A 12,886-nucleotide genomic window follows, 5' to 3' on the forward strand; every position below is an offset into this window, starting at 1 on the left:
TCCATTAGTTGCATTGTAGGCTTTGATGGAGTTGCACTGCCCTTACTGAAAGCCATCACTATCCGAACATTGCCAATGGCAAGGTGAATGCACTGCGAGTCATAGTCGATATTGCAATGTGCTTTGTTTCTTGAACGCGCGTCCTAGCAGCAATTCCTTACCATCAATCTTAGTGTTAGGTATCCCATAGAAGATCATAGGGAGGCTTTCAGTCTTGATAGAGACCACTATTTTGCACTTTCCCAGCAATGAGTAGGATTGTCCTCCAAATGGATTGAGTTTAGTGTTGGTATGCTATAGTTGGGACTGGGGTCCAATGATCGTGTGTAAGGATGTTACAGAGTCAGCTCCCTTGTTAATGAGTGCATGAAAGAGACGTGTGTCTTGTGGGTAGTCATCATTGATATACATAGGTAGCCAGGTGCCACCACTTCCTCATCTTCATCTTCAATTTTCATGATGGTGGCCATTCATACCTTAACAGGGTTGGGTTGTCTATGCAAGCTCCTTGCCATCATGTAGACTGGTACTGAGGGTGTGTCACTAGGCCTACCAATCGCCTTAGTGGCTTGCTTGTACTCCTCAGTATCCAAGAATGGTAGATCGATAGTGGCTAGCACGTGCATCCAATATCGCTCATCCTCAGGATAGGGGATATACTTGGTGAGTGGCCCATATGATTTTCTAACTTGCGCATCACCATTCATCATGGCTGAGATGGCATCTAAGTCAACTGGGTAAGCCTCCAAGTATCCATCTCTACCCTTACCGCTTCTGTTCAGTTACCTAAGAAGATCAGACCATTGCCCCAGTCTTTTATGACTTGTGCATTGCTTAGGGCTAACAAGATGTCATAATCCACTCCCTTCATGACAATGAAGTTCACAGAAAACTGGACACCTACGATCTTCAACGGCCAGTTCTTCAACACTCCGAATGGCCTAACTTTCATTCCATTGGCCAATGTAATATTAAACCTTGCATTCTCGACAGGTGGGTTACCCCAAGCCTAGAGTACTACATGGCTAAGCACACTGACTCCTCTCCCTGTGTCCACCACGATCCCTTTTCGTGTGGCATCTCCTAATGCTAGGACCGGTAGGACTGCAAGCATCTCTATGCCCTCCCAAAAAGTATTAACGTGAAAGGACTTGGGCACTAAGTGCAACATTATTGGGTATTTGAGTTACCTCATCATGATCGTGTAGGTCAGCTGCCCCTTGCTTCATTGGTCCTTCAACCCACTGCTTCAGTTCTTGCCATAGTGTCAGGTGCTGCCTAAGCAGATCTCCTAAGATTAGAGTCACTTGGGTGGTCAATAGTATTGTAAGAAGATTACAGGCAGCTTGCTCTTCCTCTAGTCCTGTGTTCCTTGGCCAATGGCATTGACTGGTTTGTTAGCCCGTAGCATTTAAACTCCGTCCAAGCGATACTACTCGTGGTGCAGAAGTGTCTTTCGACTTTGGTCATGGAGGCGAATTTGGTGTGCTTATGCTTGAGAGATTATCGATCTCGTCCTCCAAGATGGGCTCATCGTCCTTAAGGTGCTCTTGGGCCTCTTTCACCCACTCCTTGACCTTCTCTATGGCTTTGAGCTGGCATTTTGGATTGGTGTACTTCCCCATCCTAGCACTCTCCTTCTCAGTAGTCCTTGGAGCAAATGTCTATGCCTCTACGTCTGTGACTTTCTTTCCTGTGGGGAGTGTCATAGCACTCTTCGTTTTAAGTGTGACTTTGGCCTCCGTCCTCTTCTTCCTTCACCTACGGCTCTTCTTCCCCATTGAGGCTACATCTAGGTTGTTGAGTCCAGGCAGTGGTATGTGGGCTTGCTTCGTCTCTGTGCTCGAGTCATGACGTGTAACGAGATAGGTGTGTCCTCTCCATCAAATGCCTCAACTCCAAAGAGCCCCAATGGTACTGATGGCTCATTCCCCACACTAGAGGGTGGCTTTCTTCTAGGGAATTTGTCAAACACGTGAGTAATTCCACACTCTGGGTACCTAAGATTGGCCTTTTCTCGATTAGCTTCCTCCCATTCGGGCAACGTGAGGAGATGTGTCATGGGTGACCGCAAATCTAACAAGGAATTGATTCTTGAGTCTGCCCTCCTAAGCCTCTACTTCTACCGCTACCTAGCGCCATCACACCGGTACTGGTCAATAATCCTTGAGGATTGGATTTCCCTCTTCCTCATACAAGGCGTAAGGGTTCACATAGGGCTCATCGTCATTCAGCTCCTCCACATAGTGGACATTGGATGGGTTATGAAAGGTCTTGTTGGCCAAGGTATGCATGTGGGACTTATCTCCATCCTAGAATGGCTGGTTTAGCGTCATTGGGTACCAGGAGAGACAATGGGGCTCCCCTCCCGAAGAAATTTGGCGGCCTATTCCCTAAGTAAGACTAATTGTAAGGTTGCGAGTATGGGAGTCATCTCAGTAGTCTACAATGCATGGCATTGTGAGCGAACCTACCGCAATTGGCGCAAGGTCGAGACCTAGGGTCCTACCACTCAGTTGGCAGATGGTTTCCACCACAATACATGCATTGGACGTGTACACGCATTGGTCTTCTCACTATTTCTTGTAGCCTTGCAATCTTCATCTTCATCTTCACCAACTCTTGGTTCTAGTCAGCACTCTTTCCCTTATCTTGGATACTTGGGTCCAGCTGTTCGCTAGATGTGGTTTCCCTTTCTGAGGTTCTAGAGCTAGCCTAATCTTGGTTTGAGCTCCTGGAGCTCCTCTCCTTGAGTTGGTCATCCACTCGAATGGCCTCTTCAAAGACCCTAGTTAGCGCATCTCGATGCAAGCTCGAGTTGCCTGCCAAGGCTTTGTAGAGTTCCTTACTTAGTATTCAGTTGATGAAGACCGTGGACACCGCTCTTTCCGTAGGTTGTTCATTTGTTGGGATTCTCTTAAAGAGACTCCTCACATGGGTCACATAATCGCTGATATCCTCCTTCTCTCTCTACTTCACATCCATGAGTTGTACGATTAGATTGTCCAAGTACCCAGCCTCTGAGAATCTCTTAATGAAGAGGTCCTTGAGATGGTTGAAATTGTTACGTTTTGTGGCATATAAGATGGTGTACCAAGTCCTTCCCTTATCGCCTAAGCATAGGTTGAATGCTAGCAAGTATTGGGTGAGATCAGTGAGACCATTGGCCTCACAAACCTGCTTAAACTGCTCTACAAAGCTATAGGGATTGTTGTTTGGCTAGTACTTGTCTAACTGCTTAGCAGTAATAGGGATTTTCGATTGGCTCTTCGAGCCCTAGTTGACTCCTAGCCCTGTGAGCAACGAGATTACAAGTGTTGCTGCACTTTGTTCTATGGAGGTGTTGTCTAATAGTTGCTTCATGAGAAGCTTGCTCAGTGTAAGGTCTCCTTCTAGTGCTCTCTCTCTCTCTCTCTCTCTCTCTCTCTCTCTCTCTCTCTCTCTCTCTCTCTCTCTCTCTCTCTCTCTCTCTCTCTCTCTCTCTCTCTCTGCGTCAGGTCCTAATCGATTTCTGCTTGCTAAGACTAACACTCGCTAGATCTCCCGCATTTCTATGTTCTATCTCGCAAGCTTCTAGCTTGATGTTTCTGATTGTAGGCCACTATGCCTTGCAAAGCTTCCTACGCTAGTCTCCTCTCCTCTTCAAGGTCCGCTATGATATCCTCGAATGGCCTACTGTCATGGTCCATCTAGGTTTGCAAGTCGTACTTACTCACCATTTGTTGGATTTCATCTGGGAAATCCCCTAGATCAAGCTCTTCATTGTGTCTGCGGTTCGTGCTGATCTTTGCCATATCCACGGTCTCTTGTTCCACTAGGGTGTCGATGAGGTTGATTAAATCGGGTAGATTCACTTTGGAAGTGATGCCGAACCTTTGATTCGTCTAGCTCTTGCTTCATTCTTCCTCTTGGTCCCACCACTTGAGGTTCGTTCAGTTTCTTAAGTCTAAGCGAGTTCCTTGTTATTTACAAATAGTCCTCAATTAACCGTCACTTTGTGTGTGTGTGTGTGTGTGTGTGTGTGTGTGTGCTTGCTCTTTTCCGTACACTGTGCGAAATCAAGCTTTCAGATTTTCTTCAGGTGCACTTCAAGTGTCGAAAAACAATGTGGGGTCCAATGCAGAATGGTGAATGTAGCTTCAACACTCCCATCTATGTTCTCGGTTTGATAGGGTTTAAGCTTAGTAGCGATGGCCGCTCTTACTGGTCTCTAGGGTATGTGCTGCGTCCTTCTGCTCAGTCAAGGTCTAATTGAGGGCCTATGGCTTAGTTTGGTGCTCTTAGTAGGGTGGATAGCTAGCAAGTTGGCTAGCGTCATTGCTAGATATGCAATTTACTAGTTCTCTCATTTCTTGTGTGCTAGAAAGGTGTTATGTTCGTTTGTATCACTCTTGGGGGTTTGTCCAGCTATGGCCTAGGTCAATCAAGGTCTACAGATGTCAAATCTGCCAGATTCTAGATTTGGCCAGCTAGTCTGAATTGCAAGGTTCGAGAGTCAGATTCGGCCCATCCGAGTGGCCTAGGGCCAAATAATATCAGGGCCGAATCTGAGGGCCGAGTGTCCGAGGGCCGAATGTAGAGCCATTCGAATGCCATGTGGTAGGGTGGGCTGAATGGCCGATTGTCTAAATCGGCCAGGCCGAATATGGTCGTCCGAGTGGTAGTTAGTCCAAATTGACTGAGCCGAATGGGCGAGGGCCAAGTGAGATGGGGGCGAATCAAGTGGGCCGAATGTGAGCATCCGAGTGTGACTAGGCTGAATGGCTGAGGGCCAATTTTGGGGCTCAATCCAAAATGGTTGTCTGAATCTAAAAGGGTCCGATTTTTCTGAGTCCGATCATTTGAATTGTAGGAATTGGACGTCCGAGTGTCCGATTCTGGGAATCGCACCTCATAGGAGTGGGAGTTCTTCTTGTTTTTCAATAAGTCCCTAATTAGTTGAGGCGTCTAATGTTTCACATTGTGCATACTTTTGTGCCCTAGTGGCCCTTTTGTGTGTGATCAACTATTTCTTAATACTATGTAAGGGCTCTTGTGGTCTACTTTGTGGCTTGCTGCCATGCAACTAGTACGGGACAATAAGGATGAGAAGGCCCAACCCCATACGTTTTCTATGCTAGCTCTAGCTATATCCAATTTGAAGAGACTCAGGTTTGCATGAAAGTAGCTCAACCTAATGAGGTTGTGTTTATTGGATAAAGTTATTTGGATAGGTATATGATTAGGTGGAGTTATGTCTTTATGAGATAAAGTTATCTAGATAGGCCAATGATTAGATATATTATGAGTCTTAATATTAGTGCTAACAAAAGTTGACAACAAACCAAAAGATAGACTTATGTCTCTATGAGTATTAGTGCTAACAAAAGTTGATAGCAAACTAGAAGATATATAGGCCTTACCAAGCCTTGCTTCCCTTAGGTTATTTCCTTTTTGTTTGTTGGACCAAGTGAAGAGGTTGTTGCTATCAACCTCAACCAATCTCTATTCGCAGCTTTAAGATCCACCCATAATTATTTCTATTTGTTAGGAGGAATGACCTAGCCTTTTCTAAGAAATCTATTGCTAAGGTCCTGTACCATATTAAGAACACCAATTAAAATGAAAGAGAAATTAAAACATTTTAAAGAAATCCAAATTGAGGGTCTTTGTGTAAATAAGGAATTGTCATAAATGGAAACAAGAGCAAATTCATCATTAGATCTTACTTTGAGGACCACCTATTGATTATTGGGATTGCAACATACCAGTGTGATTGAGTTAGTCCATCTTGAATAGGCTCCAATGGCATCTCCACCACTTTGGCCGTTATGTTGGGTGAAGTGCCAGGAGTACTTGAATGGCATGCTCTTTAAAGTTTTTTCTAGTTCTCTCCAATCTACTTTATATTCTTGCAAGTAGATAAAGTCAAAGAGATAGAAAGTTTTGTAGCATCCAAGATTTAATTGTTCTAGCTCATGTTGGGTTGGAGAGACCCTCAGTATTATAGGAGATGAACTTCATTAAATTATTCAATATTTATTTCTTAGATTGTTTCTCCTTTGGGGTAGAAGACTAAGACAAAGCTTGTGGAGAGGTGGAAACTATCTTAGAATACCATCATTTAGAGGTAAAGCTATTGTCTCTCAAAGGGGAGGATTTGGATTTCATGGATGTCTCCAGGGGAGAGATTCCTCATCCGTCTAGGACATGTCTGCCTCTTTTGGAGGAGTATTCAGGATGTAGTCATTGTACTCTTTCTCAAAATTCGATGTTAAGTCCTTAATGAACTCAGAGCTATCAATGAATTCAATATTGTCATCATCCAATGAGGGATCTTGAACAATGGATAGGGGAGACGTACTAGGTATATTTTCCTTAACCTTAGATTGATTGACTACAGGCTTACCCTATGACTTGAAATTATTGAGGTCCATTAGTTCCATGAGAAGGGGGGAAATTCGTATTTTGGGCCTTTGCTTCTATTGCTTATTTGTTTATTTGCATTATGCTTTAGCATTACCATTTTTCTAATTATCAACTATTTGAAAGACTTCTTCATCGTTCTCTTGAGTAGTAAGCTTTTGGGGTTCAGGTGGCCTAAGTTCTAGGCAATCTCGTATGAAATGCCCTATTTATAACACTTGAAACATGAGTTTGAGAGATTTTTATAAACAACATGTTAGGTCTAGCTCATGAATACCAAATTCATCTGAAATCTCAAGAATACTAGGGAGTTCTTCAACTAGGTCCAATTCGACTAGGACTTGCGGATGCCAACACCGATTAACCGAGTTGACAAGTCATTGACTTAGGGCCTTACCTAATGGGAGGTGATTTTTTAAAGGGGTGGGTGCATATACATTGGGAGGTTAAGGAGTTCAACCTAGACCACAATTTTTGTAGGTTTAGGGTCATTTGGGTTGAACCTCAGCTCCCATTTGAAGAGGGATAATGTGTAGTTTTTGATCATCCATTGACCATGGCTCATTACTTTGTCACAAGTTCCTTAATATCAAAGAGAAAGTAGAAATATTTATTTGTCAGATACTGCACAATGGGAATTTTGCCTCCTAATGCTTCCCAATTAAATTTTATTCGGTTATGCATAAGCTCTACTAGTTGATGAGGACCATTGACAAAGCTCCATATGAGCATGATTTGCAAAAAAACGTTTTCAATGGTTCATACCTTTGTTTGTGTATGACTATAACCTTTTTGCTTTCTTTCCCCATTGATGGTTCGATATTTGGGGTTGCTCATGTGTTGATCGATCTGTTTGGTTGCTTTGAATTTGGAGCGGGGACCTTTTGGTTGAGATGTGCTACCATTTGTTAGTCTTGTGTGATTGGTTACACTGCTTAAAGGATGTCCTCCTCCTTCTTGAGGTGCAGACGATGAGCCACTAACTCCTTTACCATGGGTGCCACCATGTCTTGTAGCATCCAGTCGAGAGCTCCTTGAAGACCTCTACTTGGGAGGGGAAAGGTGAAGTGTTGTTGTGCCATAATGACTTGGAGGTTAGAATCTATAAGAGGGATTCCTTCGCCTTCTGCACAAGTAGTTCATTGAGTCCATTAGACCAAAGGAGATTAGGGATGAGATGTGGGAAAGTTGGGTTGGTGAGAATTGATGAGTAGCTTGTCTGCAGTGATTCACAATTAGGGGCTTCCTCAAGGGCACTACTATAAAGAGGACCACAATTTGACATGATGTTGCCAGGTAATGATCCAAAGAGAAGGCCTTGGAAATTGCCCTCTGTAGTGGTAGTGTCATGCACGGGGAGGAATGGTACAAAAAGTTGAGGTTGATTTGAGAATGTTTTTTGGGTTTGAACCACGTGCCACATTGAGTTGAGAACCTTTGTTTAGGGAGGAATGCATGCTTGCCATGTGGTAGGGCCTAACTTGGCCTTGGCAAGAACTTCAAGTCCCCCTAGCTTTGCCGGACCGAGTGAGTGCCTTGGTCACAGTTCCATTGGGGGAACTAGCAGGATCGTAGTTTCTTTCTTCTTCTTCCAAAGCTCCTTGGTCTTCGATAGTTGTCAATGGGCTCAATTATAGCGAGGAAAGATGAACAAGAAGAGTCGACTAGATTAGACTCATGTTTGAATTATTTAACTATATAATTTACATATTGTTTCGTGTGTAAATTGAGCATGATGTGATTGTGAGGCAGCTCTTAAATTGCCCAATTATGTGAGGGTTCTGTTATAGCGTGGAAACCTTCCTTAAAGAGAGCTGGAGGCATGTGCAAGGTGCACCGTGCCATGAGAGAGCAGGACAGGCTGGAAGCACCTGATGACAATTGTTGTATATTGATGGATGGGAGGGGGCGAGAGACAGAGAGGAGATAAGATTTTATCTTAGGAAAAGGAGTAGTGACAGGGCCACCGGCCCACAACCACAAGGGGGGGAATGCTAGTGGGCCCCATCTGGCGTCGCGAGTGCCCGTGTGCCACGTCAGCGCCTCGATATACTTGGACAGGCTAGTGGGCCAGTGGGTAAATCTAAACGAAATCATTATAAGGCATCTACGGATGATTATTTAATTAATTAATAAAGAGGATCATTAGCCTTAAGCGCGGTTAATATGTCGAGCGCTCTCCTCTCTCTCTCTCTCTCTCTCTCTCTCTCGCGCGTCTCGCCTCGAGAGTCGACCCTCGTCTCCGTCCAGCATGAAGCAGACAGAATCGCGTGCGCGGCGCCCACCATTTGACTGTGTTCTCTGATTCACTCTCTCTCGGTGGAGGCAGGTATGATTTGAGTGTCTCTCTCTCTCTCTCTTTTTCCACCCAAAAGCACCACGGAGACAGTTCTTTCCAAATTTCCCCTCACGAGTCACTCGCCCTCGAGACTCAGAGACCCACGCACGGAGTAATACTGACAGGTCCTGACTCCTCGAAGGCACACAGAGAGTCCTGTCCATTTTCTCGTCAAGCCAAAACACCATGAGCCACTCCGCCCTCTCCAGTCAGCAGAGGGGTTACTCACCAGCAACACAGCAGGCCTCCCGGCCTGGCCTCGCGCCTTACCCCTACGACCGCGAGAGCAGCAGCAGGCCGACAGTGGAGTGGCCACCCTCGTCATTTAATGGCGCCTCGCCCCCCCAGCTCAAGAGCGGGAGCACCAGCAGCATGAAGCAGCAGCAGCAGCAGCCTGCCGGCTCCCCTGTCTCCTCCCTCTCCCCCCCTCATTCCTCTGCAAGCTCCGACCCCCTCTCGCATTCTAGCCTTGACCACCTGTACGACAGTGACTGCCACAGGGGTGAAATTTCGAGCGTGTCTTACCTTTCAACCGCCTCCTGTGCCGCTCTTGACCGACAGGGCACACAGATTAGGCATGCTACTTGCACCGAGAGTCCGGATTCGTATGAATCCTGCATCCATGACCCCTGTCTTACTGATGCAGATGGTGGTTACTCCCCAAAGGGTCTCGCCTCCACTGACACTGCTCTGAAGCATAGGCTCCAGGAGATTGAAACTGTGCTCATGGGTCCTGATGGTCTAGACACCTCACAGGTACAAGATTACACTGATCCATGTGGCAAAGCCTCGGGCTCCTGGACGGAGCTTTTGGACGATTTTCTAACCAGTACACCTGCAAGAAATGGACCCAGCTTGCAGAAGCTGGCAATCTCAGAGGCCTCAGCCCCTGCCTCAGTTGCACTTCTGAGTAAGACCCTCTCCAGGAGCATGCAGACAGCTTCAATTTCGTCTTTGAGCTCCCAGTCACCTGCAGCTGTATCAAGCTCGGGTACTTCGATGTCAAAGGAAGCTGTCTTCCCACATGTACCTGGTCCCATGGCTATTGAACACCAGTTAGATGCAATGACTTCTGGCGCTCGGGTGCGCAGATTACTGATTGGATGTGCCACAGCCCTAGCTGAGGAGAATATCTCTGTGGCTGAGTCCTTCATGCAAGAGCTAAGGAAGAATGTGTCAGTATTTGGAGACCCCATGGAGAGGTTGGCTGCCTATATGTCAGAGGGTCTTGTGGCTAGGCTTCATGCCTCGGGCTCTTTCCTTTATAAAGCTTTGAAATGTACTGAAGCTCCAGCAGCAGACCTTCTGTCAGCTATGCAGAAGCTATATGAGATTTGCCCGTATTTCAAATTTGCATACATGGCAGCTAATGGTGCTATTGCTGAGGCCTGCAAGGATGAGGCCCAGCTTCACATTTTTGACTTCCAAATTGACCAAGGTGCTCAGTGGATCTCTCTCATGCAAGCCCTAGCAAATAGGCCTGGAGGCCCTCCATCTATAAGAATCACCACAGTCAATGATCCAAGCTTACCTGCATCTGCTCTGACTGGCATCCAGTTTGTGAAGAAGAGGCTGGTGAAGCTTGCAGCATCTCTAAATGTGCCTTTTGAGTTCAATATTATCAGTGCGGCACTTAGTGAGCTGCAAGCCCACATGATAGAGAGGCGGCCTGGGGAGGGTCTGGTTGTGAATTCCACTCTACAGCTGCACCACATGCCTGATGAAAGTGTTTGTGAAACAAACCCTCGTGATAGGCTCCTCAGAATGATCAAGAGCCTTGGCCCTAAGGTTCTGACCTTGGTAGAACAGGAAGCAAACACAAACACAGCACCCTTCCTTCCAAGGTTCATGGAAACTATGGATTATTACTCTGCTGTATTTGAATCCATTGATGTGGCACTCCCTAGGGAGAGCAAAGACAGAGTTAATGTTGAGGAGCAATGTCTGGCTAGAGACATTGTTAATGTGATTGCTTGCGAAGGCTGCGAGAGAGTGGAACGCCATGAGCTGACTGGTAAATGGAGAATGCGAATGATGATGGCTGGATACAAACCTCATCCTTTGAGCTCACATGTAAACCGGATCATTGAGGTCCTTCTCGCTTCATACAGTAACAATTATAGGCTGCAAGATGATGGAGGAGCTCTTCTTCTTGGCTGGTTGAACAGACCTTTAGTAGCAGCTTCTGCCTGGCAATGATGAAGCAATGCTACAGATCTTGTAGATTGCAAAGATGGGCAACCCATGGGAAAGGGTTTGTCCAGTCCCAAACAATGACTAACAGCAGTGTAGAAGTAGAAGTCTAAGTAGGCTGTGAATTGTGCTAACGCTCTAAAAGACCTTGGTTTGATGTGTCTAATCTTACAAGTTTATCTGATGTTTGGTATATATCTTGTGGTCATATTTTCTCAGTATTGAACTGCTGTAAAAAGCTGAGCTTTTGAAGCAAGTCTCTAATCACACTAGAAAACGTGAAACAGAGCATGGTTTGCATTAATCTCCTGGATCGTGAGTTTCGAATGAGGAGTGAACAACCTTAATGTTTGAATGAGAGTTGATGCCTAAGCTGGAAAGACTGTCTTGGAATTGGAAGACTGAAGGTTATATACAAGCCTGCATCTTCCAGTTGGGTTAAGTCTGTCGTTCATTATGTACGTGGTTCTGTTTTGTTGTACACTGCTTTCCATTAAGCATCGAAGCATCTTGGCTGTTTTGTTCAGATACTGATTTTATAGAGTTTGGAATGTACCGATCGTGTATTTGGTGCTTCAATGGAACTTAATATAGAGAAAGCAGTGTTGGTTTCCTATAACCGGTCAGTGAATGGCAATCTTTTGCCTCGTGTATAACCGTTTACTCCAATATTTAACATCCACAACCACTTGTTTGCATGAGAATGACTGTTCGAGAGATATGCTACAATTTGAGATGTAGCGAAAGCATCCTCCCTTATTGGATAGGGTGGCTGGTGAATGATCTGATTTGCCTTGAACTACAGCAAGCAATAATTTCACAAATCTGAGAATAAAAACCTTACCAACATCTAGGACAGCCGACACCACTTGGCCACGAGAATTGGAGACGTGTATGGTATTTCTTTAACTCGTGTTGCCCAAGTTTGAAGTATACTGAGATGCAGGTTGGTTTCTCTCAAAACTTCAATGCGAGTACACTGCAACTACAATCACGTGGGGATGGGCTCTGCCTTATAAGTTATCAGCCTGAAATTCTGTGTTTACAGCCATTGCTTGGATCTTTTGGTCTTCAACTAGTGGGTGTGGCTCCCAAGGTGGTTAAGAAACCCTGATTTTTGTTGTAATTTAGGGTTTTGATAGCAAATTTTATCAGTGCTGCCCGCCCACCTCCAACGGCTGCGAATTGTTCGGAGTGGTTGAGGGAATGTTGAAGAAGGTGAGAAATGGTATATAGCAGAGGTTTTTTATTTCTGTGGACAGAAATCAACTCAAACTAGTTGCCCTTGTCGGATCAGCCTGATCAGTTGTCGCCAACAATTAGAGGAAAACTTGGAATGGTGCTACCTACCCTTGTAGGCCTCTTATCTGCTGTGCATTGTTGGTTGACAACCTTTTAAGGCTCTCGCGTGCCTGGCCTTCTCTTCTGTTACAACCCCGACGTCCAACCTGTTCGCAAGGGACGGTCAAGGGGGAGCAATGGAGGACCGAGAGGCCTGGCGTGTGCAGTTGCTTGTATCCTAGTGCACCCCCTTTGTGCACTTGCAGCCGCCTAGTGCACTTGTGTACACCGGACTGCACATGCACGTGTAGTCGCATTGGCATGTGCACTTCTGGGCATGTGCGCTAGAACCTTGCACATTGCACTATACCCACCTCCTTACACTTCAGCATACACCCACTAACACCCCCACACCAGTGTATTAGCTTCGCCCTAGAACATTAAACCTAGTGCACTGCACTCGTGCACACACGCTTGTACTCAACCTAGCACAGATGCACATCATAGTGCACTCGTCAGTGAGGTGCATTAATACATGATGACTTGCACATTACTCTCCATCCTAGTGCATGAACCCTCATCTAATACACCCTCTAGTGCACTATCCTTAGTGCACTACACATAATCTTCTGCACTAGTGCACTATCCTAGTGCACACACTTGTGGACT

The 12,886-nt window shown here is 45.6% G+C and overlaps 1 protein-coding gene across 1 annotated transcript; it reads left to right on the plus strand.

The window, feature by feature from the left end:
- Positions 1–8,610: 8,610 nt before the first annotated feature.
- Positions 8,611–11,131, plus strand: LOC148026365 (scarecrow-like protein 21). The gene has a single exon (XM_087690799.1). It carries the CDS (start codon positions 8,930–8,932, stop codon positions 10,940–10,942), a length of 2,013 nt encoding a protein of 670 aa, XP_087546925.1. The 5' UTR covers positions 8,611–8,929; the 3' UTR covers positions 10,943–11,131.
- The last annotated feature ends 1,755 nt before the right edge of the window (positions 11,132–12,886 follow it).

Source organism: Lygodium microphyllum, chromosome 13 (genome assembly GCF_053477565.2).
Source record: "Lygodium microphyllum isolate KBCC chromosome 13, Lygodium_microphyllum_v1.1.10, whole genome shotgun sequence".
Lineage (NCBI taxonomy): Eukaryota > Viridiplantae > Streptophyta > Polypodiopsida > Schizaeales > Lygodiaceae > Lygodium > Lygodium microphyllum.

Bases quoted from the DNA above. Each gene is read 5' to 3' on its own strand.
- LOC148026365 (XM_087690799.1), top strand. From the start codon at position 8,930: ATGAGCCACTCCGCCCTCTCCAGTCAGCAGAGGGGTTACTCACCAGCA.